This window comes from Sceloporus occidentalis, unplaced genomic scaffold (genome assembly GCF_023333645.1).
Source record: "Sceloporus occidentalis isolate IW3139 unplaced genomic scaffold, rSceOcc1.0.p SCAF_8, whole genome shotgun sequence".
NCBI classification, from domain to species: Eukaryota; Metazoa; Chordata; class Lepidosauria; order Squamata; family Phrynosomatidae; genus Sceloporus; species Sceloporus occidentalis.
Window position 1 is genome coordinate 24513710 of NW_028316988.1, and position 24649 is coordinate 24538358.

The following is a 24649-nucleotide window of genomic DNA, read 5'->3' on the forward strand; positions in this document are numbered from 1 at the left end:
TAATCCAAGAAATGGATGGATGCATACATAGAGAAAAATCGAGATAGACAGACAAAAGGACATATAGAAGAATGGATAGTGATAAACAGTAGATGATAGATAGATAGATAGATAGATAGATAGATAGATAGATAGATAGACAGACAGTCAGTCAGTCAGTCAGGGATGGATGGATGGATGGATGGATGGATGGATGGATGGATGGACAGATGAAAAGATAGATGGGTGGATAGATAGACAGACAGTGATGGATGGACGGACAGACAGACAGACAGAAGCAGAGGATGATGGATAGACAAAGTTAGATAGATGGACAGATAGATGATGAAAAGGATGGATGGATGAAATTATGGATGTGCAGGTGAAAAAGATAGATGGGCAGTTAAGTAGGGAGATAGGCAGGTAGATTAAAAGATAGATAGACAGGAAAACAAGTGGATATATAGATACAGACAGAGAGATGGATGGACAAGGAGATGCATATTATTGTGAGGTTCGCAAACACCTTGAAGCAGACCCTGTGTTAAAAATCCCTGATGCTTACATTTCACAGATGGGGAAGTTGAGACTGACTGGTGTTATGTCTGAGGCGGACAGCCAATCTGTATTTATGGGTGGATTTCTGGATTATTTGTCATGAATCAGCAAGGATTTCTCATTCATTTTTGTAGAGCAGAAAGTCTTCAAAGACCACCACCCTTCTCACCGCTCTAAATCATACTGCTGAAATTATTTTTTTTCAAAAACTAAATGTATCTGGTTCAATTTTAGTATCTTCTCTTTTTTACAAAGTAAGTCTTGTATGACTGCAGTCTTGCATCCCTGTGAGGTGTGATTTGAACCCAGGACTAAGTCTTAGGTGCCTAACTCTGACTGTTTATCACTGGTGGGATAAACATTAATTTTTTGAAATCTTTCTCCCCTTACCTTTCAGATGGACAGCCGAAAAAAGTCCGAAAGGTGCCTCCTGGACTCCCTTCTTCGGTAAGTTACTTCCTTCAAAGTTGGCAAGATTTCCTGTCCTTGTGGTTTGTTTTGAGTCATTTTCAGTCATTTGAGTCAGAGAATTCAGCAAGGACTGGAGTGCTGGATACTGGGAGATACAGAGACCAGCCTCTAAGTGTGTTATGGGATGGTGCTGCTGCAGGGCAGATAAGCAGGACTTCAGGTGTGGTTTGACCAAAACAGAATCATATGGAACTATGATTTCCCTTAATCTGGACTCTGTGCTCCTGTTGATGCAGCCCAGAATTGCATTGGCTTTTTTGGCCTGTAAAGTCAGGCAAAAACAAACTCCTACAGCCTCTCCTTGCTTTGGCATTCTTCTTCCCTCTCATGTGTGTGTGTATGTGTGTATCTCATGCTATCTTGACCTACACTCTGATGTCGTTTTGGCCACCTTTCCTCTGTGAAACGTTGGAGAGAATGCACTGGTGGCCAGCATGATGTAATGGTTTGAGTGTTGGACTAGGACAAAGGGAGACCAGGGTTCGAATCCCAGCTTGGCCATAAAACCCACTGGGTGATGGTGGACAAAAAATCACACTCTCTCAGCCTCAGAGGATAGCCATGGCAAAAATCCTTCTGAAGAAACTTGTCAAGAAAACCCAATGATAGGGTTGCCATAAGTCAGGAACGACTTGAAGGCAGCCAACAACATGCACCAGCACTTTGGACTGTGTTGTCTTTGGGGCCCCTCCTGTTTCCTTTGTGGTTTTGGTGGCATTACACCCCTCTTTGGTGGACCCACCGCAGCATCCTTTTGCTAGCCAGAAGTCCATACTTGGTTGATCTCCATATTTCTCCAAGTCCTCTTAGTGAGCTTGCGGCATTTTTGTCCTGAACAGAGAAAGGGGGAGTGAAGTTAGCTGCAGAGAATCCTTCCACGTCAGTAGCTTATTTTCTTTTGGGAGGAGAAGGAAGGGGGCCATGCTGCTCTCCAGGTGAGCAGTTTTTAACATACAGGAAATGATCTCAACTCCAGAGCCCAGGGAAGGCCGGGGAGCGCGCTCTCGTCTGGTCCCTTTTCCCCCCATTTTGCTGACGGAGGCTTAAAGGCAGAGAAGGCGGGTGCAATGGGGGAAAGGCAGCCTGCAGCCAAGGGAGCTGCCTCTTGATTTAGCATTTCCTGTTGGGGGTTGGACGGAGGAGGAAGGAGGAGGCTGCCTGGCTTGCTTGCTTGCATGCTGGAGCCCTTTCCAAAGGGGTCTTGGGCTGGAGCTATGGACCTCTGTCGGGCTGCACCCCCCGGCATTGACTGGGCAGGGTTTGGTGGTATAATATTGACCTATTGGTCCCCTGCCTAAATTTTTTTTGTATGGCTTTGCAAAGACCAGATCTCTCTTTTTTCACTTATCTGCATCATTCAAATTCATCCCAGTGGGGAGATAGCTTTCAGGAGCAGAGGCGGGAGAGGACACGGAAATGATGTATGTGTGTTTGTCTTGTTGTTGTTTTGCCTAACCATTTTCTTCGGATGCCTGAACCCTACAGGAATGCTTCTATTAAAGCTGAATCTGACTTAGGGAGACCCTCTCCTACCGTTTTTTGGGCAAGATTTATTATTCAGAGGAGATTTGCGATGGCTTTCCATGAGTCTGAGAGAATGTAACTAGCCCAAGGTCACCCAGTAGGTTGCCACGGCCGAGCAGTTTTAAATCTGGGCTTCTTAACCTGGGTCCATAAACTAAGCTGCCCCTCTTTCAGTTTCCTTCCTGTTACTTTGAACCTGGTGGTAGGTTTTAGAGGTATTTTTTCCTGCAAGTTTTTAAGTGAGGCTTCCTAACTTTACTCAGATTCTCCAAGAGGGCTCCATGAACTCCTCTCTGAAAGGTGAAGAACCATGGCCTTAAATTTTACATTTTCAGATGTACAAATTTTATTTTTACCTTCTTGATATCTTTCAAAAGCCACACTTTTAGAAAAACCCATCCCTGCCCATAAACTTGCATGCAGCTGAGGCCAATGCTGTTGCGTTATTTCATTTTCTCTCTTTGGTCCTGTTTTTATTTTAATGCTCTGGCATTTCCTTGCCCTCACTCCAGCAAAGAAAAATGGTGTTCCCGATCTCTGTAGGGTGGCCACAGCAGGAAGGAACAGAGCAAATTGTCAATGAAAAACACAAATGATAATGACAACAGCGCTCTAATTGTGCAAATCACAAGTAGTGGGGAGCATGGAATTTCCAGTAGAAACCTGGGAACCCATCATCCCAGGGTGCTGGGAAGAAAAGAGGTTGTTTTATTAGTAAGAAAAAGCCCCGTATTTGTGTACTCGCCTTGTATCCCATTGTGGGAGAAAGGAAGGATATACATCCTTGAAATAAAATAAATAAATAAAATACTCTTAAGCTTTTCTTAGCAAGCTGTTTAAAATCCAAAGTTCAGACATTTCTGGGCCAGGAACGCTGAAACCATTCTCCGGACGAGGGAAAACCAGGCATCAATAAGAGGGGAGAGCTGCGTTAAGTCCATCAGATCCACACACACCCATAATCTCCCCCTTATACACAAATTATAATAGAATTGTATTTCCCACCATGAAGCCTTGTAAAGAGCTGGAGAGGAAATAAGAAAGAATCCCCCTCCCTTTTTTTTCCAATCCAGGCACTGAAATGCATTGAATGTTAAGTTTGCCTTTTGCATCTGGGGAGAGGTGGAGGCTGCAGGCCTGTCTGCAACCCAGAATGCCAGAGCATTCATTGTTGCTCCTTCAGGATGGATGTGATCCGTGTGCCTCTCCCTTTTCCACCCCATAAGCAGCTCTTCTTCTTTTTCCCCATCCCCCTTCCCTGCCCCCACCCCCTTTTTGCCTCCCCCCCTCCTCTCCTTCCCGCCCCAGCATTGCACAGCTGCCTGAAGAACTGGCCGGGCGCCAAGCACTGGCAGATGGCGTGCGGCTATTATTCCTGCTTCGCTCGAGTCCCCGGTCCCCGGCTCCTGCTATTTAATCAAATTATAGGAAAAGGCAATTTACTGCATTTCGTATTCTTTGTAGCTGGCTTCATTCCCCCGCTCTGCTCTCCCCCACTGCTTTTACACACATACACACACACAACAACAACAGCAACACCCCTCACTCTTTTCCCACCCCTCACGCCAGTAGACATCTCTGTCTACACACGACGACACTCAGCAGAAAGGAAAGGTTTGGCATTGCTGAGCTTGGCCCCTCCATTGAAGACTCTCTGGCTTTTTGTAGGTTGGTCTCAACCTATACACAGGTATATGCCATTTGATGTGTTCCTGGGCATGATTTCTTTAACAGAAACGTGATGCCACCAGTAGAAATAATGGAGATAAGGAATGTATTCCTACACACTAAGCACACCAAACAAAAAAGAGCCATTCTGGGGTCCATATAATCTTTGACCCATGTTGGAAGAAGGTGGTATAAAACCCACCAACTGTCCTGATTTGGCAGAGAAAGTCCCAATTAATCCTCTGCTGTCCCACTTACTCAGCTGCTAGAAAATGCCCAGCTTCCTCTCTCCTCCTTCCACTTTGACTTCAGCTGCCTTCAATTGCTGCAAACTGAGTTCAAAGTACAAAAGTAGTTGGCACACAATTAATTCAGGCTGGGGAGAAGAGGAGAGGGTCAGGGCTGGCCCTTCCCAGGAGGGTCAGGCAAAGGCAAACTGCTGCAGCCTTCTCTCCTAGCTTGTCTATTCTTCCTCATTCATAACTTTTCCCATCTTGACTACACTTTGGTGCTGCTTGGCCACATGCATCCCGATTTCCATCTGTGAAATGTAGGAAGGGCATTTCAAAAAAGTGAGTAATGTGCCAGCGTTGCAAGGAGGCCTGGGAAAAACCTGTGGCTAAAATGCAAATACAATAGACAAAATGAGTGGAAGTCAACGTCGTGACTTTTTTTAAAACGTGAGAACCTCTCCAGAGGTACCAGAGGGGTTCATTTTGAAACTCTTGTGCTGCTATCAGGGTTGTCTTTCTTGCCCTCTCAGCTAGTCTGGGAATTAGTCATTTTTTGCACCCAGGGTCACCTCCCATGTTCCTGACAACTCTGGGGATTTTTGTGCCCCCACAGGCCAGTTAGGCTGAGGAAGAGCTGAGAGGAGGAGGCAGAGAATTGGACCAAGTCTGGTGATTTTAAGTGATAAGAGGGTAGATTTCAGTTGAACATTAGAAGAAGGTCACCCAGTGAGTTTCCATGGCTGAGCGGGAAATCAAAAACCCTGATCCTCATAGTCCGACGCTCAAACGATTACACCACGCTTGTTCTCCACTATTGCATTATATAATATAGTATGTTATTTATTTATAATATTATTATATCTGCATTCGTATCCTCCCCCTTACCTCCCTTGCTCTCAAACCAACATGCATGATTCCCTTCCTCTCCACTTGCACTTCTCACAACCCTGCGAGGTAGGTCTGGTTGAGAGATAAGAGCAGCTGGCCCACGGCTGCCCAATTGGGTTGCATGGGGAATTGCTATATCCCACTCAAGATGGAATAGAAGTGCCAAGAAACAAACATTTGAGAAATTCTAAACTCCCAAGCAAAAAACCCAACCTGTGGTTAATCTGGTCAAGTTTGGTGATTCTCCCCCTTCTTTCTCCCTCCAAACAGGTGTATCCACCCAACTCAGGTGACGAATACAACAGGGAGACAGCCAGCTATGCCCCTTCCAAGCCCCCCAGCACTGTCTACCCAGGGGCCTTCTACATGCCAGGTAGGTCACCTGGGCACAGGTACATTACCTGGAGGAGCTGGGAGGGAATATTCATTATTCTTTTATTCTTTTCTTTGTGTATGATGTTAATATTGTGCGTGTATGTATGTGCCTTCAAGTCATTTCCTGACTCCTTAAATACCTGGCCTGCTCCAGATGTTAGGACCAGGTCTAATGATTTCAAGTTCCAGGAGGGTATGTTCTGATTGAACATTAGAAGGAACTTCTTGATAGGAAGAACAGTTTGGCAATGAAGACAATTCCCTTGAAGGGTGGTGGGCTCTCCTTCTCTGGACATCTTCCAAAACAAGCTGGACAGCTCCCTGCTTGGGGATGCTTGAGTTGGAGATCAAGCATGGAGCAGGGAGTTGGGCTCCATGGCCTCTGGAGCTCCTTCTAACTCTAGGATTCTATGAACAAAAGGATCAAAATTCAGGCCTCGAGTGTGTATATGGGTGCTTGTGTCTTGCAGATGGGATCCACAATTCAGCAGACCTGTGGAGCTCCTCAGGCACCATGGGACAGTCCAACTATGGGGTCATCTTGGGCGCTTCCTCCTCTCCACTCCCACAGTCGGGCAACTTCAGCGGTCTTCACCAGCATGAGCGCATGGTAATGGCAGAGCTCCCTTGTTTGGGCTGGGAAAAGATAAGCTGAATCCAAACTCATATTGACCTTGGGAAGCTCCTCAAATGATTAAAAGGATTTAAAAAATCAGCAGAACAACCACAATCAGCACATTTTTAAGAGCCCTTGCAGTCATTTCCTAGAAAGCCAGTTTTCCATTACCGATGTAATGAACAATGGCAGTTGTACAACCAATAACAGTAATGAGGGGGTTATTCTAGCCTCCCTAGGGAGGGAATTGAGGATATTGAGGATGGAGAAAGCTTGTTTTCTGCTGCTCCAGAGACTAGGACCTGGAGCAGTGGATGCAAACTATAGGAAAAGCAGGGTTCATCATCTGGGTTGCAGGATGAGATTTGGGTGAAGCTGATGAGAGGTCTTCTCAGGAAGGGGATATATGTCCTATTTTCACAATGCTTTCCCCCAAACACATGCTTTATCTCTTTGATTCCTCACCCATCCTTTCCAGAATTACCAGATGCATTCAGGAGAAGTCAATGGAGGACTCCCGTCGGTTTCAGGCTTTTCTTCCGCTTCCACTCAATATGGAGTGTCCAGCCACACGCCTCCCATTGGTGGGACAGAGGCCGTAATGGGTGAGTTTCTCTCCTTTTTCATCCCTACCCCAAGATCTGGTGAAATCCAGAAGAAAGAAAGAAAGAAAGAAAGAAAGAAAGAAAGAAAGAAATAGATAGATTTCTACTGTGGAAAAAAGAAGAACGCCCCTGAGATTCTTTTCATTTTGGGACTTCTTTCGGGAGAATCATTGCTGGAAATATTTTTGCATGGTTTTTTCCTGCAGGGAAAACAAGTTTTCTTGCACTGAAATGGTATTTTTTCACAAAAGGAGTCTCAATATAGTAGAAGGAGGGTCAGACATTGCCCAGACAGCCCCATATTCTCATGCAGGGGCGGGAGAGGGTTGGAACAGCTGAAATAATTTGAATTTGGGAGCAAAATAAAAGCAAAGGTTTGCATCCCTAGCACATGGGATAATTTCAGGTGGATCCCCGCCGCCCTTTGCCTTCCTTCTCCTCCCGCTCTCATCCCTTCCTGCTGCATGTAGGTTAATCCCAGAAGGGTGGGGGAGTGGCGGAAGGTCGCCGGAGCCGAAGAGGCGGAAATAGATGTGTTTGGTTTTAAGCCTTGGTCTGGAGGAGGGTGAGCAGTTAATGCTCACAATGGGAGGTGGAGGGTACGCCCCCACCTTTATTTATTACATTTTCAGGGCATTTATTTATCACCTCTTGACTCACCAAAACCCCTCAATGAGTAGAAACTGATTAAAAACATTCCAAACTCTTCTTTGAAAAAAATAATTCTCAAACCAGGCAGTTTTAAAAGCAGCCAGAGCAGACAGTTCCAGTTTTAAGAGCCAAATGTAGATTTATTGGTGTCCTGTACTCTGGGTGATGGTGTCCCTAAGCAGACCATTTAGGATTATTCTTCTCCAGTTTCTTCACCTCCAATATATTTAATATTTGGAGAATCATCATAGAGATTGGTGATTAAATATTCAAGGCAACAAGGCTTATTCTTCCTCTCCCCATCCAAAAAGCTCTCCTGACCATTCCAAGCAAGGATTTGCTCAAATGTCTTGCAACCATGAGGGCTAGTGACCTTTTGGACATCTTGCATTTAACCTGAAGTCCATAGAATCAGGGAACTCTTGGGTTGGAAGGTATCCCCTTGGGTCACCTAGTCCAGCAGTAGAGGAAATCCATAGCATCCCTGAGAAATGATCCTCTAATTTCTGTTTAAAAGGAGAGCCCACCAGCTTTGGGGACAGTCCCCAAAGCTCTTACCATCAGGAAGTTCTTCCTAATGTTTACTCAGAGGTAGAAGTCTATTTTTTCCATAAATGGCTTGTGACTTCCTGGTTTCATCTTTTCCTTTCCCCCCTTCTCTCTCTCTCTTCTTCTTATTTTCCTGCTTCAGGAAATCGAGGAACCTCGGCTGGCAGTTCAGGGGACGCCCTTGGGAAAGCATTAGCTTCAGTAAGCCTCTCTCCTTAAGTATTTGTGATAAAAATCCATGCTTTATAAACTATGGGGTCCCTTTGTGCTTGGGATACAGAGGAAACTCACCACAAGGTGAGCAGAACAGACCATGATTGAATTCTCTTCTCTGTTCTCTCATGATCCTTAACACTTAATGACTTCACTGTGAGAGGTTTTGTTAGCTGAGGTTTTACCTGTATAAACAAAAACAAAACTAAACATTGTAAAACAATTTTCATGCTTTACAGATCTACTCCCCAGATCACTCTAGCAATAACTTCTCTTCAAACCCATCCACACCGGTGGGATCCCCTCAGGGAATCACAGGTACGCTGTCAGAAATATTGTGTCCAAGGCAGGAAAAAGAAACTGGAGACAATGAGTGGTTGGCAATGAGGCAGCCTGAGTGTGATGGTTCAGACAGATGTGTCCTTTATGGAGAAGTGGGCACTCTGTGCCCCACAAGTAGCATGCACCCCCAATGCAGCTTATGCTTCTCTGTTGAAGCTGCCCCATCATTTGAAAAAAATACAGTTGGCCCTCCACATTGTGGCTTTGACTTTTTGGATTCATGTGCGGTTTTTATTAATATATTCTCTCTAGGAATCTCTAGCTCCTCCAGTGCAACTGCCAGAAACTAACCATAAAGTTGTGCTGGAGAACTTGAGCTGTTCCTAGAGAAAACACTTTTCTAGGCATTTGTAGGTCCTCCAGCATGATTCAGTGACCAACGTCTGGCAGATGTTGACCATAGAGCTGCACTGGAGGACCTGGAGATTCCTAAAGAGGTGTTCTCTCAGGTAAAAAGAATAATGGTTTTTTTCTTTGAGGGTTTTCCACATTCATGGGGGTCCTTCACTGCTAACCCCAGTGAATGTGGAGGGACCACTGTACCTCCAGAGTTGTCTTAACACATTGCTGCTCCAATATGGTGCTCCCTGGGCCCATTGCCATCCCTGAACCATCTCTGTGCCAGTCCCTGGAGAGCTTTGTAGCCAAAGGGCACAGATACTGGCACATTTGGGGAGGAATAATGGTGGTCACCCAGATCAGACAGCTGAGGAAGGACTCCCCTAAGTATTAGCTGCTTCCACTTAGGAAGCCAGTGTGGCTGGGATTTGTGGGACATTGGTGCCCTCTAGTGCTGAGTGGAGGGGTTGCATCCAGGCCAATTGTTCCAAGTTCCAAAGATGGAACTCAGGCAGTGATGGGGCAGGGATGGAGTGCAAAATGGAGGCATTGCCCCCTGCAGTAAGAACTCTCCCCCATGAACATTATGTGAAATCTGTCATGCCTGAGGTGAGATTTGAACCCAGCTCTCCAGATTCCCAGTCCAACATTCTCACCACCAAACTACACTGCTCCTCCAGCTCTCTGTTTCTCTTCCCTGCCAGGTTCTTCACAGTGGCCCCGGGCAGGTGGGCAGGGTGCCTTGTCCCCAAGCTACGAAGGGACTCTCCACACATTGGTAAGCACCCTTCCTCTGTTCCCCTTCCTACAGGGGTAAAAAATTGCTCCCTATATTGAGCCAAGTTCTCCCCTGTCTTTCCACCCTGAGTGCTATTGCATGATTGTGTTGTGGGCAAAGGCAGCTTTCCTTCCTAGCCTCAGTTCCCTCATCTGTAAAATGGGAACACTTAGTTTACACCTTTTGTAATCTCTGGGAGTAAGAAAACGAAAATGTGTACCTCCTTTCTTGACTCCTATCTTGCCCCAAACAGAGGGAATATTTGCAAGAGGGTGGGCTTCCTCCTTCTCACGTCCCTACTCCTTTCTTTCTCTCTCTCTTTGTGCCAGCAAAACAAAATGGAAGACCATTTGGATGAAGCCATCCACGTGCTGAGGAGCCATGCGGTGGGTCAGAGCAACAACCGGGAAATCCACGACCTGCTGGCCTCCGCCTCTGCGCACAGCACCTCGGTCGGCAGCCTCAGCCAGTCCTTCCCCCCGGCCTCTGTCTTGCCCATCACCAGTCGGCACTCGAACCTGGTACGAAACTTGGTTTCAAAGATGGAGGAGTTGAAAGTTGGGATTCCTGGAAGTCTGGGCCATGCGCCCATTCCAAACTCACCATACATGTTCTGTTTGGTTATGGATGGTGTCTCCTGCCCTTGGGGACTTACTTTTTCATGGTCTCTCATCACAGGTAGGAGGAGGTCATCCAGACGATGCCCTCTCCAGCAACCCCAGCATCCTCCACAACCACGTTGCTCTCCCTGCCCAGACGAGCTCGCTCCCGGACCTCAACAGAGGCCAGTCTTCAGATGCCTTCAGTGGTAAGCTTGATTTATGTCTTTTCCCCTCTTCTTCCTGAGGTCAAAAGTCTCAATGACCTTAGCAGCGCAACTCCATGGGAGCTGTTGTCACAACTTCTTTCCTGGATTGGAATCCAGAGCTCACTCCATAGGGATGTTACAACCTTTGGGGTTGTTTTGCTTACAATAGGGGTCAGCAATTGCATAGGGGCCAGGAGGCACCCCCCCCCCCCACAAGCTCCCCATGGACTACATGCTCACAGTCCCACACACCTGCATCTGAGGAAACACAGCAAGTCTAGGAAAGCTTATGCTACAACTTCTTTTGCTCCATCAGTCTCAGAGACGCTACAGGATCCCTTTGCTTACAGAGACATGTCTATGAAGTCTATCCACACCCACAGCAAGCCTTAATACCTCTGTTTTCATCTGCAGTCATTCTCAAAATGGCAACAGGGGTATCATTTCCTATCACCCTTTTGAAGGAGTGCAGAGGAAATCACCGGTATCTTGAGGTAATATAGAGTTCTGGGATCTTTTGAGGGTACTTCAGGGAGCCTGTGAACAGTAATCCAAACAAACAGGATGTGACAAAGGAATGGGTCACTTTGACTAGATCTGACCTCTTAAAGAATGAAGGAAGCTGGCACACAACATTTAACTGCAAATGCATTCCTGGCCACTGCCAAAATCTGAGCATTCAGGCTCAGGTCTGAATCCATGCGAATGTTCAAGCTGTAGACTTTGTCTTCAGAGGAGTGCAGCCTCATCCAGTACAGGTTGAATCCATTTCCCCTGATCTTCCTTTCAGCTGACCAAGACCACGTCCTCTAAAGTTCAATCTAAATCCCACAGCAGATTGACTGCTCTTCCACCCACCGCTGTGAGTCACCCATTCTCAATCTCGTGCATGAGTGACTGGTGCTTCCATTTGCAGGTCTGACGTCTGGGCTGGGAAGGGCCAGCGTTTCGTCGGGCACCAGCGAGATCAAACGGGAAGACAAGGAGGACGATGAGAACACGTCGGTGGCAGACAACTCAGAGGAGGAGAAGAAGGAGCTGAAGTCCTCGCGCAACCGAACCAGGTGCTCACTGAACAGGTCTCCGCTGTTTCTCTCTTCCCTCAGCAGGCTGGTGGGGTGCAGCTAGGGTCCATGTCTGTTCCAAACACCCTCACAGCTTCCAGAAAATATTTATTTAACTAATTAATTAATTGATATCCATCCCTTTTGAGAATGTTTAGGGGCGGCACAAACACTGTTGTCACCCATTTGGGACTTTCCACTGCCCTAGGTAAATAGTGTCTGATCCATATAGGACCCCACCAGCAATGCCTGTCATTGCTGATCCCATCAAGACGTTCCCCAATAAGCTTTTGGAGGAGTTAGCCAGTCTGGTGTAGTGTCAGACTAGGTCTCTGGAAGACCAGGGTTTGAATCCTTGCTCAGCTGTGGAAACCTCCTAGCTGCCCTTGAGCACTTCCGACTCTCTCAGCCTCAGAGGAAGGCCATGGCAAACCCCCCTCTAAATGAATCTGGCCAAGAAAAGTCTAGGAAAGGGTCTTCTGAATCAGAGTTGACTTGAAGGAACATTGAGAGCCAGGGACTTAAGAGCCCTCAGGCAAATATTCTTAGTGGGGCAGCAAGAGAGCTTGCTTGGTATAGTGGTTTGAATGTTGGACTAGAGTTCAAATCCCCATTTGGCTATGGAAACCCACTGAGTGACCTATGCCAAGTCACCCTCTCTCAGCCTCTGAAGATGGCAAAGGGAAACCCCCTCTGAACAAATCTTGCCAAGGAGACCCCATGATACATTCACCTTAAGGTTGCCATATATTGGGAAAGACTTGAAGGCACACAACAGCCAAGGGTTTTCTGGAACCACTTTTTTCAAAATTTGTTAGGGATGGAGATCAGGCAAAGTACTTTTCCACCCCCTTCTAATTCATTGCTGATTTTTAAAACGCATTCTGCACTGTGGATATGTGTTGTTGGTTTCAATTGTGCACACGCATGTTTGAGTTTGATAAAATTTGGGCTTTGTTTTTTGGGATGTTTTGATTTTATTTTATTTTTTAAAGAAAATTGTGAACTGTGTTCCGGTGCCGAGGTGTGAAAATGAGAAAAATGTCCTCCCCCACCCCGCCCACCACCCTTCTCCTTGTTTCATTCTTATATTTCAAATTATCAGTCAAGATGAGGATGAGGAGGATGACCTGCTTCCCCCAGAGCAAAAAGCCGAGCGGGAGAAAGAGAGGCGGGTGGCCAATAACGCCCGCGAGCGCCTGCGCGTCCGTGACATCAACGAGGCCTTTAAGGAGCTCGGGCGCATGTGCCAGCTACACCTTAACAGCGAAAAACCGCAGACCAAACTGCTAATCCTACACCAGGCCGTCTCGGTTATTCTCAATCTGGAACAACAAGTTAGAGGTTAGTGGAGGATTCCGACAGGGTGAGGTTTTTTTGGAACGGCATGGGGGCTGTCTGTCTTGTCCTTCCAACCCTGCCCCGGCCTGCGCCATCGCCGGGCGCCACAACTCTCCCAGCGTTTTCCGTCCTGCTGCCGCTTCCTTGAATTCTCGCATCCTGTTTATGGCCAGTTGGCTCGTTTTTGTTTCTTTTGTTTTTGTTTGCTTGTTTTTTGTTTTTGTTTTACTTCTTTGTTTCATTTTGTGTCAGGGGGTTAGTTTGCATCCCTTGCCCTCAAGTTCTGCATTTGGACTAAGTAACGGAAAAAATGTTTGCCCTTTCTGCATGCATGCTGACTTGGTGCCTTCACCAGGGAACCCTTTGCAGTTACCTTGTGTTCCTCTTGCCTTTCCTTTCCCCGCTCTGTTGCACCACGCTGAAGGGCAGCCGGTTCCATACACAAGCGTTTCATTGCTCTGCATCTGGAGCCAGAGGTGGGGAAGACGTGGGTCTGGGGGCAACCTTGAAAGGCTGCAGTTGCCCCACAGGAGACCTTGGAGGGTCATATCTTCCCCACACACCTGTCGCTACAAAATGAGGGGTTTTTTGCCCCCAAATGCCTTCTAGGTGTCATGGGGACATTTTCACCATGTGTTTGGGCTTCTCTGGGTTATTTTAAGCCCAGGAAAGGCCTTTGTTTAACAGTAGGAAGTGGACAGAAGTCATTTCCGTTTTGCTTCCTTTTTCAAAAATTGGCTTAAATTTGGGGGCAATTTGTTTTTCAGAAACAGACATGGTGGGAATGCCCTCCCAATCTTTTAAGGGGCAATTCAAAGCCATGGGGGCCACATGTGGATCACAGGCTACACTTTGCCCTGCCCTGCTCTAGACCTTGTAGGGCTATAACTCCCAGCAGTCATAGCTAGCCTAGCCAGCAGTGAAGCAGGATGGGAGTTGCAGGCCAAGAACATTCCAGAGTTGCCCATCCCTGATTTAGGGTGGGATGCTTCTGGAGAAAGGTCTGTGCAGAATTCCTCTCCAGAAATAGGAGGGGTTTCCAACAACCTAATCTTGACCTCATAGTTTCCCCCCGATGTGCTGGTCCATTTTCTTGTAAGCATATCCTAGGCAGTAAACCTGATGAACAATTCTGGTCCCCAGTGAAATGAAGTTGTGCCTCTGTTTCCCCACATGGAGCCTAGTTTATAAGACATGTGCCTATGGATTTCTCACCTTGTGGTGACCGTTCCCAGGGACAGAATGCGTTTGGTTCAGATGCTTCCAGTAGCATATTCTTGAACCAGTTATTCTGTATGTAGGTGGCGTGGCTACTAAGGATGACTCTCTCTCCCTCTCTCTTTCTCCCTTCTCTGTTTTTCTTTCTTCTGCTACTCTTCTTTCCATCACCCATGATTTTTGAAGTTGGAGTCTGGGTACAGTACCTTTAAGAGGGTGCTCTTGGTCAATCTTGAGTGTTAAGTTAGTGCAGTGGTGGGCAAAGTGCAGCCCTCATTTGTCCAAAAAGTTGCAATTTTTTTCACTTTCTGTTGGTAGGAAAGATCTTTCCTGGGCCTAAAATGGCCCAAAGGCATGATGGAAATGTCCCCGAGGTCAATGAGAGGCAAAAAAAGTTCCTTTTTGGAAGTGGGTGCAGGGGACTGTGGCCCTCCAAGGTCTCATGGGAGGCTTCCCATAGATGGCCACTTTTGCACTAGCACATAGGAATGGAGGGAACCAGCCTTGTGTGGTTTTAAGTCATTGAAAGTAATCTTGGGTGAGTGAAAGCTGCCGAAGAAATTGGGTTGTTTTAGCTCTGTTGGAATGGGGAATGCTCTGATGCCAAAGATTCCTCCTCTGCCCCCAATCCACCACCCAAATCCTGTCCTGTCCCCAGTTGCCAAATGAACATTGGGGCAATGCCACCCCCAGAGAAACGGCTCCAGGCTCTGTGTGTAGGAGGCTAGAAGGCGCCCTTGAGCTTGATCCAGAAAGCAGGCGGTCTCCCCTGGAAAGGGATCGGGGCTCCAATGTGTCTCCCTGCCCATTAACGCTTGGCTCTGCATGCGTGCATTTAACTTTCCTTCCTCAGAACCTGCCCAGGTTTAATTCCCCGCTCTTTTCTTCAACAGAGGCTGCCGATTTATATTATTATTATTAATATTTTGTTTTCAAGGCCTGTTTTCTGCTCTGCTCTCATGTCACAATGCTGGAATTCGTTTGTGCTATTCAATCTAATCCGCCTCCCCTTTTCATCTGTCATAACATGTATAAACTTTATTTTTATTTCCCTTGTGTCTTCTTCTCCTCTTTCTTCTTCTTCTTCTTCATCTTTCCTCCTATCCCCCTTCCTTTCCTGCTTTCCTACAGACAGACCCCGGCCGTGACCTCTCGGTGGTTCCCTCCCTCTACCTTGTACTTGCTGCTTGCTCAGAGAGAGACAAAAAAACAATAACACCACATGCGCACATATATATCAACAAGGAGGCACATGGAGGGTAGCAGCGATAGTAGGGAAGGAACAGACTGGGAGGGAAAAGAGTTGGTACATCGTCCCCTAAGTTGGGTTCCCTGTGGACATCCTCTGGTTAACATAATAATAATTTAAACATTCAGATGGGTCAAGCAAAGTTGAGTCTTGCCTTGTCAGGAATTAGAACCTATGAGCTGAACCTGCCTCACAAAACCATTTCTGATTTGCCCCAGTGTTGAGGCATAATTTTTATAGAAGCTATTTAGAAGCTACCATTACCTGCTCCTAGCTTTTTCTTTTTTAAACCCTTGGGCTGTTATAAACAGGAGCTACCATGGTCTTGTGGTTTGAGTGTTGGACTTCAGGAGATCCAGGTTCAGATTCCTGCTCAGCCATAAAAACCCACTGGATGACCTTGGTCAAGTCACACACTCTTAGCCTCAAACCTCTAAATCAGTCTGACCAAGGAAACCCCATCCATGATCAGTTTGCCTTAGGGTCAGCATATGTGGCAAATGTCTTGAAGGCACATAGCCACCATCTCCCCCCCCAAAAAAAGGATTTTCTCAGACAAAATTTCTCAAAAGTTTCAGAGGCATCCCAGAGTAGCAATTTCCCCTCTCTTTTTTTGGCCAGAAAAAGGTCAGTCTAGAGATTCTGGAGATGCCAAGGGCAACAAAAGAAGAATGCATTTTGCCCACTCCTGCTCTACCATTTGGAGGCCAGGGACCAGTGATCCAAAGAACTACTTGAAGGGTAACCAAGGTTTTGGAAAGGTTTTCTCTCCCCTTGCCCCTTATCAGCCAGAGGAACTGTCTCCTGCAATTCCCTGTCTGTGTTGTTGTGTTTCCACACTTAATGGTTAACAGGGCCGGTTGGATTTCTGTATGCATGCGTGTTCTCAAAGCCAAATCCGACTCGATTTCAAAACCATGCCTTGGCTCCTCAAGCACTGTTTTGACCATTTCCACCTGTTTTAAGAGGCAGGTTGTATGCCTTCTAGTCTAAATGCCCCCCCCCCCTTCACACACACACAGACACTCAAAAGATTGAACCTTCCAGCTGACCTGAGATTTCACCAGATCCTCAAAGTAGTCAAGCCTACCCCTGTGAGATATTTTTTATCATTTTTATTTTTTGCTCTGGGGGAAATGGCCATCCATGCTCCAAAGTATGCCTTGGCTGGGGATGATGGGAAAAGGGAGGGATTACTTCTTTGGTTAAGAGATGCTAAGAGCCTAAGGTGCTGCCGACGCTTGCGGTGGTCCTCCTAACTGCCTCAAGGGGTGAATGGAACTGAATTGTCATCTTGCTGTGAGGTTTGGGGGCTTCTTTGCCAGCTGGGGCAAGTTGTTTGTGTTTTTAAGGAGTTTTAGTAACCAACTCCCCTGGTGCGTAACTGCCTTTGGAGATGTGTAGGTGTTAGTTGGCAAATATTTCATGCCTACCCTTGTATGGTAGCCTTAGTTGTGTTTCCACACAGAGATTGGTGCTCTCCCTTAAGAGATTTTTACACTGTTATTACTACCAGGAGAACCAGCGTGGATGTGGTGATTTGAGCAATAACAACCAGCACCACTTCTATAAGCAAGCCATTGTGGGGTGGTGGTTTGAGCGTTGGACCCAACTCTGGAGACTCTGCTCAGCCATAGAAACCTATTGGGTGCTTCCTCAGGCAGGACACATTCTCTCAGCTGGAAAGAAGGAAAATGCCAAAACCTTCTAAGCATGCCAAGAAAATCTTACTTTTTAGAGCCAGCGTGATGTAGTGGTTTGAGTGTTGGACTAGGACTTCAGGAGACCAGGGTTCAAATCCTTGGACAAGTCACATTCAGCCCCAGAAGAAGGCAAGGAGAAGCCCACTCTTGCCAAGAAAACCCTGTAACAGGTTCGCTTTAGGGTAGTCCTATAAGTGGGAAGCCACATGGAGGCACCCAACAAACAACAGTCATTACTACTTAAGCCTAAATACCCTAACGGCACCAGATCCTGTCTGATCTTGGAAGCTAAGCAGGGTCAACCCTGGTTAGGGCTTAACTGCCAAGAAATACAAAGTCCTGGCTGCTGGATTTCAGAGGAAGGCACTGGCAAAGCCACCTCTGAGTATCCCTTGTGTGAGAAAGAACTCTGCAATTCATAGGGGCCATATGTCCATCAAGTCCACTCACAAGTTGTGGTACTGCATCATTTCCAAGTGACCCCTTCCTTTTCCTTCTCATTTCGCACCCTTTGTCACAAAACCTTGAAATTTGCAATTAACTAGAAATGGGTGCTGGAAGGGTTTTGACACACAGGCCTCTGGCTGCCTAGTTTCAAATGTTGAGGCCCTGCTTTTCATAACAATACGACACAAATTTCTGAAGGAGAAGCATCCTAGCACAAAGGACCTAAACCAGAATTAGTGTTGAATCTTGACAGGGAATCCCAGTTTGTCCATCCCTCAACAAACCAGGATCACAAACCAGGGTTTGTTTTTTGTTTTGGTTTTTTGGGGTTTAGGATTCCTCACTTGAGAAACTAGGAAGGAATTAGGTTGGGATGCAACTCTTTCTTGCTGGTAAGTTCCTCCTTTGCATAGCCATTCCCTCTGAGAAGGGGAGCCAAGTGGGAGAAGATGGGCTGATATCAAGCAAAACTTCTCTTTAATTCTTGATTTGTGCAGCAGTACTATAATATTAACAATAGAGTTGGCCTGCCACATATGTGGCTTTGATTTTTGCAGATTTGATTATTTGCAGTTTTGATTAATATGTTCTCTCTAGGAATCTCTTAAGTCCTCCGGTGCAACTTTGCCAGAAGTTGACCATAGAGAGTTGTGCTGGAGAACCTAGAAGTTCCTAGAGAAAACACTACTCTGGGTATTTGTAGGTCTTCCCACATGATTCTGTGATCAGCCTCTGGCAGATGTTGACCACAGAGTTGCACTGGGGGACCTGGAGATGCCTAGAGAGGTAAAATGGTATTTTTTTATTTGCAGTTTTCCAACATTCATGGGGATCCTTCACCTAACCCCAGCAAATGTGGAGGACCACTGTACTCCGATATTCAGATCTTGAAATACAAACTCTAGACCTAGACTAGGAGGGAGCAACTTCTGGGGGTCAGAAGGTGCATTGCCCTACCCAATTGGTGGGGGGGGGGTTACACCTGGGTGTTACAAAATCAGTTAGGGGACTGCAGGTTGCCCACCTCACTCTGGATTGCGGGTTTAAGTCTCAAAGCCTGGGTTCAACAACTGAAGTTGTTGTTTCTATCATAGCACTGTAGAACAGATGTATTACAGTCTGCCCTTTCTTAACGCGGGGGGATCCGTTCCAAACTCCCCACGTAAAGGGATTCCGCCTATGCTTGAGCCCCATTTAAATGAATGGGGCTTGTGCATGCGGTGGCATGCACCCGGAACACACCGCCTCTTCTCCCAGTGTGGCTTTCAGCATATGCTGCTTCTTCTTCTTGGCTTTACTTCACAAACGAAGATTCAGGAAGGACTCATCCGTGCTTTCTACAAGCGCGTTGATGATGTTGGATGTATCCTTCGGGCCTGTGCAATGGATTTTTCTGGTGGAGTGCAGCGTGCACAGAACTGGCCTCACCTTTTAAACCAGAGGTTCGACTGCTGAGGCCTTGACAAGCATGGATGGTGGCAGTGAGGTCCTTGGGTTGTAGGTTTGATTAGAGTTTCCTTCTCTTTTAGCATATGCTAAAAGCCGCATAAAGTACAGTGTTTGAACTTAGACACTTTGGCCTGTTACAGACTGCCAAAATAAAGCTGCTTCGGGTCTCTTTGGAGGTATGCTATTTAAATGATGCATGGGTCCTAAGAGTCCTGAGGTCGCGCCAAAGCCACGATCTAGTCTTAAGCACTGGAGTGCAGCTTTGGTGCATCTTCCGGATTCTTAGGATGCATGCATCATTTAAACAGCATACCTCCAAAGAGTCCCAAAGCAGCTTTATTTTGGCAGTCTGTAACAGGCCCTTGAGTTTATAGGGTCTTCCCTACACATTAGCTTACACTTTGTAAACCACTTAGGGAGTCCTTAAGTGCACTGATAAGCGGTATAGAAATATACTTGCTATTGCTATTGCATGCTACACATACACAGATAGCTCTGTGATCTTTTCGACATTAAAACAGAGGAAAAGGCAATGTCAAAATGGTTTTATCACTTCTTAAAAACACACATGCACAATTAATGGACACTCATCTTTTTTTGGTATGTTGTTTTGAATAATGTTGGCTCCCCCAAGCGGCAAAGGAGAGGTGTAACAGTGGCTTACAATGGTATGCCCCCTCCTGATAGAGGTAAAACATGAACTGCTGAGCAAAAATAATCTGTATTAATGCAAACAGAGGTACAAGTATTCACCACAGGAAAGGTAGGCAACCCTATCTTTCCCAGAGGTTTTGGACTGGAGCTCTTGCAAAGCTGCTACCAGCATGGCCAGCGGTCAGGGATTGTAGACGTTGTTGTTCAAAGTGTCTGAAAGGCAAGGAAATGTCTGAAGGAAGCCAGTGGGGTGTAGTGTTTGAGTGCTGAACCAGGAGTCTGGGAGACTAGGATTCAAATCCCTGCTTGGCTGTGGAAACCTCCTGGGTGACCAAGTCTCACTCTCTCGGCCTCGGGGGAAGGCAAAGGCAAACCCCCTTTGAACAAATATTGCTCAGAAAACCCCGCCATAGGTTTGCCTTAGGTTCTCCATAGGTCAGAAACGGTGGCTCCCAAAAGAACCCAACCACCGTAAGGATCTGGCAGCTCCTTATCTCTGGGGTCAGTTTGGCTTGTGCCACTTTGGCTTGCAGTCACCATGGGCATTTTTCCACCACACCTCGGCACCGTCCTCCTCCCACCAACCCTGACCCCCAGCCCCCCGAGTCACGACTTCGCTCCCTGACTAACCCCTGTGGTGCTGTGTGAACCCAGCAGTACGGATGAGGCGCTGTCACTGGAGGACAAGGATCTGAGGGACCGGGAGAGGCGGATGGCCAATAATGCCAGGGAGAGGGTACGCGTGCGGGACATAAACGAGGCCTTTAAAGAGCTGGGACGCATGTGCCAGATGCACTTAAAAACAGACAAAGCACAGACCAAGCTCATCATCCTCCAGCAAGCAGTGCAAGTCATTCTAGGCTTGGAACAGCAAGTACGAGGTACGGTGCCGCTGGGGGATCCCGCCCCCTTCAACCCTGAGGTCACGCTTTCTCGCGCAGACTCCTTCCGTGGGCATGCCTCCGTTTCCCTGTGTTCCTTTCCACGAGTGTCTCTGCCTATCCCTTTCCTCCCTTTTGCTCAGTGGGTGGTGATGGTGGTGGTGGGTCTGTTTTGTGTTGTTTGCTGCTCCGTCAGTTGCCATTTGACTGGAGCCGAGAGGATTCCCAAAGGAAATGCAAAACAAACCCCCAATTGATTGAGATGACAAGGAAAGAGATCCCACCTAAATCTTAGGAAGAACCTTTAGACTGGAGGGTGTTTTGTCTTTGGAGGTCTTAAAGCAGTCTTTTTCAGGAGTGCTTTGGTTACATATTCCTGCATGGCCGGGGGTTGCAGTAGATGGCCCTTGGGCTCCCTTCTGGCTCCAAGAGTCTGTGTTTCCATGAATTGTGATCCACAGGTTTTCGACGGTCTTAACAGATTTTATGCCAGTTTTCCAAGAAGGATGGGAAGTGGGTGCTTGCAGTCTGAATATCTTGATCTGGCAGCATTTTTCTCTGTAAAGAACAGCTTTGGGCTGACTGCAGCTGCTAAAAGGAGTCATACTGAGGACACTGGTACAACTGGGAGACCTCTCATGCTTCTATAGCTTGTGTATCTCCCTTCTCTCTGGCTTTCCCTTGGCTTTTCTTGTGCTTCGAGGGGAGGGAAAAATAACGCTTGCAAGTGATTTTCCCAAGGCAGTTGCTTTTCTCCTCCTTCCCATGGCTTGTGTCTCTTCCTTCTGTCTCAGAACGCAATCTGAATCCTAAGGCGGCCTGCTTGAAACGTCGCGAGGAGGAGAAAGTGTCAGGCGTGGTGGGCGATCCTCAGATGGCGCTTTCGGCATCGCATCCAGGCCTGGGAGATGGGCACAATCCCGTGGGACACATGTAGAAGGTAGGGCATCCATCATTTGGGGTTTTGAAGTACATGACGGGAAGGGGGAAATAGGAATGTCTGTCTGGGGTTCCTGAGCTGCTTTGCAGATACAACATTCAAGGTACAATACCTCTTATTGAGGCAACAGAGTTTCACAGTCTACCAGGTGTTACTCACTGGGGTTATGGACCATCAATGATTTGAATTCAGTCCAAGAATCTAGGAAATTAGGAATGTTGGATGAAAACGGACATGGTTCCAGTGGTAAGAAGTGCTCTGGGAGTGATTTCAAATGGACTGACAAAATGTCTGATGCCATAGTGAGGGTCACAGTTAGAAAAGCAACACTGCTTTGAACAAGCCCCACCATCCAGCACTTCACAGATGATGACAATGGCATTGATATTACAGGTTGAGCATCCCTTATTTGAAATGCTTGGGATCAGAAGCATTTCAGAGTTGGGATTTTTTTTTCCAGATTTTGGAATGTATGTAGCATAATATGGACCTATACTATATTTGTGGGGCTGGAAAGAGATGCAGATGTAGAGAGACACAAGGAGCTGTGGGAATCTAAGTGTAGTTCTTGCCGTGAATCCGTACTTCCCTCCATTTTACAGATTCTTGTGTGTCTCTCTAGCTGTTTTCTGCTTCCCAAAATGCCAATTTTGCACAGAATAAGTCCTTAGTGACAACATTTTCTGCATAGGAGGTAGTACACTGGTGCCTCGGGATACAAAATGATCGGGTTACGAAATTTCCGGGATACGAAAAAGTTGGATTGGCAAAAACTGTTTCGGGTTACGAAATATTTTTCGGGTTACGAAATTCATTTTGGCGCGAAATTCAAATGCTGCAAAGTGCAGCTATAGGCTTTCCAGTGCTAACGGATTATTTTTTGGGTTACGAAATTTTCGGGTTACGAAAGGAATGGCGGAACAAATTAATTTCGTAACCCGAGGCACCAGTGTATCTATGTGCAGAGATGCTATAGTCCAGTGATGGCGAACCCACTGCATGCGTGCCGGAAGTGGCACTTTGGGCCATTTCCTCGGGCACGGGGCCAGGGAGAAGGCGGAAGAGGCACGTGCGTGCCCGTTCCTCCCCCTCCCTACCTTTTCCTGGCCTTCCTCTGTCTCTCGGAGACAGCTGGAAGCCAGAAAAGGGCGCTCCGGAGAAGGAGCCAGAGGAGCGCGCCTCTGGCTCCTCCTCGAAGCCTTCTCCCATCCCCCAGCTGCCTCTTCAAGAGAGCTAGAGGCTGGGAAAAGGGTGGGGAGAGGAGGAGTGACCGCGCATGCCAGTGCCGCCTCCTCAGGGAGCTTTGCCTGCCTAAAGCTGTCTCTGGAGAGACAGCTGGAAGCAGGGAAAGCTCTGTGGAGAGGGAGGCAGGGGCCCTCCCCATCTCCCTCCTCCCCCACTTACCTTTCTCTGCCCTCCAAGTGCCCCAAACGGGGCTCCTAGAGGGCAGGGAAAGGTCCGTGGGGAGGGAGGAAGGGGCCCTGCCATTCCTCTTCTTCCCATTTTGCCTTTCTTCGCCCCCAAAGGGCTTTAGAGAGCCCTTTGGCGTGAAGAAAGGTCCGGGAAGAGGAGGACTGGGGCCATGCCCATGGCTCTGCCCCCTCATGGGCCTTTGCTGACCCCCAGCTGTCTCTGAGAGACAGCTGGGGGCCGGGAAAAATGCAGGGGAGGAGCCCCACCCAGAGGGTGGAAGCTCCGCCCACGGAGGGTGGAAGCCACACCCCCTGGGCCAGAAGCCCCTCCCCAGCACGCAGCCCCATCCCAGGGGGCAGAAGCCCCGCCCCCTGGCACGCAAACCTAAAAAGGTTCGCCATCACTGCTACAGTATATTCTTTTCAGAAAGTGTTTCTTTTCTGTGTAGAAATTTCATATGTGAATTTTGTGCAGAAGAAGCCCCAAACTGCGAAAACTGTGAAGTTTTTGAAAGCTTTCTCAGAGTGGGGAGCAAATGCTAAAGATGATGTGTTGCTTTCTTGGAGAACCCAATTAGCAAAGAATTCACCTCCTTGTTTTCTGCCCCTAGACTACCGCTTTTCTTCACCTGGAAGCAGATGTCTGTAAGAATAAGAAGAAGGGAAGGCCCCATCACGCTCCCACCCACCCAACCGCCAGCCCCGCCGTGTGATCGCCCAGAAACTGTAGTTCTGTTTCAGTATAGATGCACGGCAACGGACATTCAATGCGCTCGAAGGAACTTTTTTTCTTCTCTCGAAAGGAAAAACAACAACGTTGTTGAATCGGGGAAAAAAAACAACTGCAAAGATTGCCTTAAATGTATATTCTGGAACTGTCAATACATATCCTTCAATTTCAGAGCGGGGGGTGTGGGGAAACGTTTCATTACAAGTGGCTTGTTCACAAAAAGGCCAGCAAAAAATATATATATTGTGCCTACGCGTTTTATTTTTCTTTTCTTTTTTTAAAAAAAGAACATTAGTTAACGATAATTTTTTTTTAAAAAAAAATGTAGAACAAACATAGTAATGCCTTTTGGTTTTTTTTTAAAAAAGCTTCTTTTGCATATATGTTTTGTAAGCAACAATGAAAAATAATGTGTACAAAGATTGAGCGAACGAGCGAGAGAGCGAGCGAGCGAGAAAGAGACTTGCGACTCCCCATGCTTTTTTTTCCTGCTGCTGTTTCTTATAATTAATGTTGCATATTATTTTTTCAGTGAGATCAACCAGAAATATTAAAAGTTTGTATTAAGAGACTGGATGTTTTTTAAAACAAACAAAGGAAACAAAAGAAGAAAGCGGTGCGAGAGGGGTTTGTTTTTCGGCTCAGAGAAGCTGCCAGCGTGGACTTTAGCTATCTGGGCTACTAACTGGCCTCACGTGGCTAGTCAGAAAAGAAATCCAGAATGTACTGGTATCATCTCTTTGCATTTTGGCCACTTTGGAGGGGTTGGGGGAGATGGTCAAGGAATCTTGCAGACCTTGGTCCTTTTGTCTTTCTGATCCTGCTAAGTGACTCTTAAAAGTCTTACCTTTCAGCCTGTTCTCTCCCAGCTCCCCCCAAAATATTTGTGGTCCTCTTCCTTCATAGGAGATAAAGGTACTCCGAGAAGAAGTAAGTTTGGTTCCTTTTTCTTCCTGGCCTGTGT

The 24649-nt window shown here is 46.9% G+C and overlaps 1 protein-coding gene across 17 annotated transcripts in view; it reads left to right on the forward strand.

Annotated features, from left to right (window-relative positions):
- TCF3 (transcription factor 3) overlaps positions 1 to 24254 on the forward strand; it is a 68941-nt gene extending 44687 nt beyond the window's left edge. For 7 of the 17 annotated variants that reach the window (XM_089535489.1, XM_089535490.1, XM_089535491.1 and 4 more), the window contains 13 exons: positions 935 to 984; positions 5592 to 5694; positions 6167 to 6306; positions 6791 to 6917; positions 8260 to 8318; positions 8570 to 8648; positions 9716 to 9789; positions 10119 to 10310; positions 10468 to 10597; positions 11514 to 11676; positions 12767 to 13005; positions 21398 to 21543; positions 23567 to 24254. In XM_089535489.1, the coding sequence (XP_089391615.1) occupies positions 935 to 984; positions 5592 to 5694; positions 6167 to 6306; positions 6791 to 6917; positions 8260 to 8318; positions 8570 to 8648; positions 9716 to 9789; positions 10119 to 10310; positions 10468 to 10597; positions 11514 to 11676; positions 12767 to 13005; positions 21398 to 21540 (1499 nt within the window). In that variant the 3' untranslated portion in view covers positions 21541 to 21543; positions 23567 to 24254. Of the gene's footprint in view, positions 1 to 934; positions 985 to 5591; positions 5695 to 6166; positions 6307 to 6790; positions 6918 to 8259; positions 8319 to 8569; positions 8649 to 9715; positions 9790 to 10118; positions 10311 to 10467; positions 10598 to 11513; positions 11677 to 12766; positions 13006 to 20376; positions 20604 to 21397; positions 21544 to 23566 lie in introns of all 17 variants that reach the window. The other 10 variants (XM_089535497.1, XM_089535502.1, XM_089535505.1 and 7 more) reach the window with 4 other exon arrangements.
- Positions 24255 to 24649: the final 395 nt, after the last annotated feature.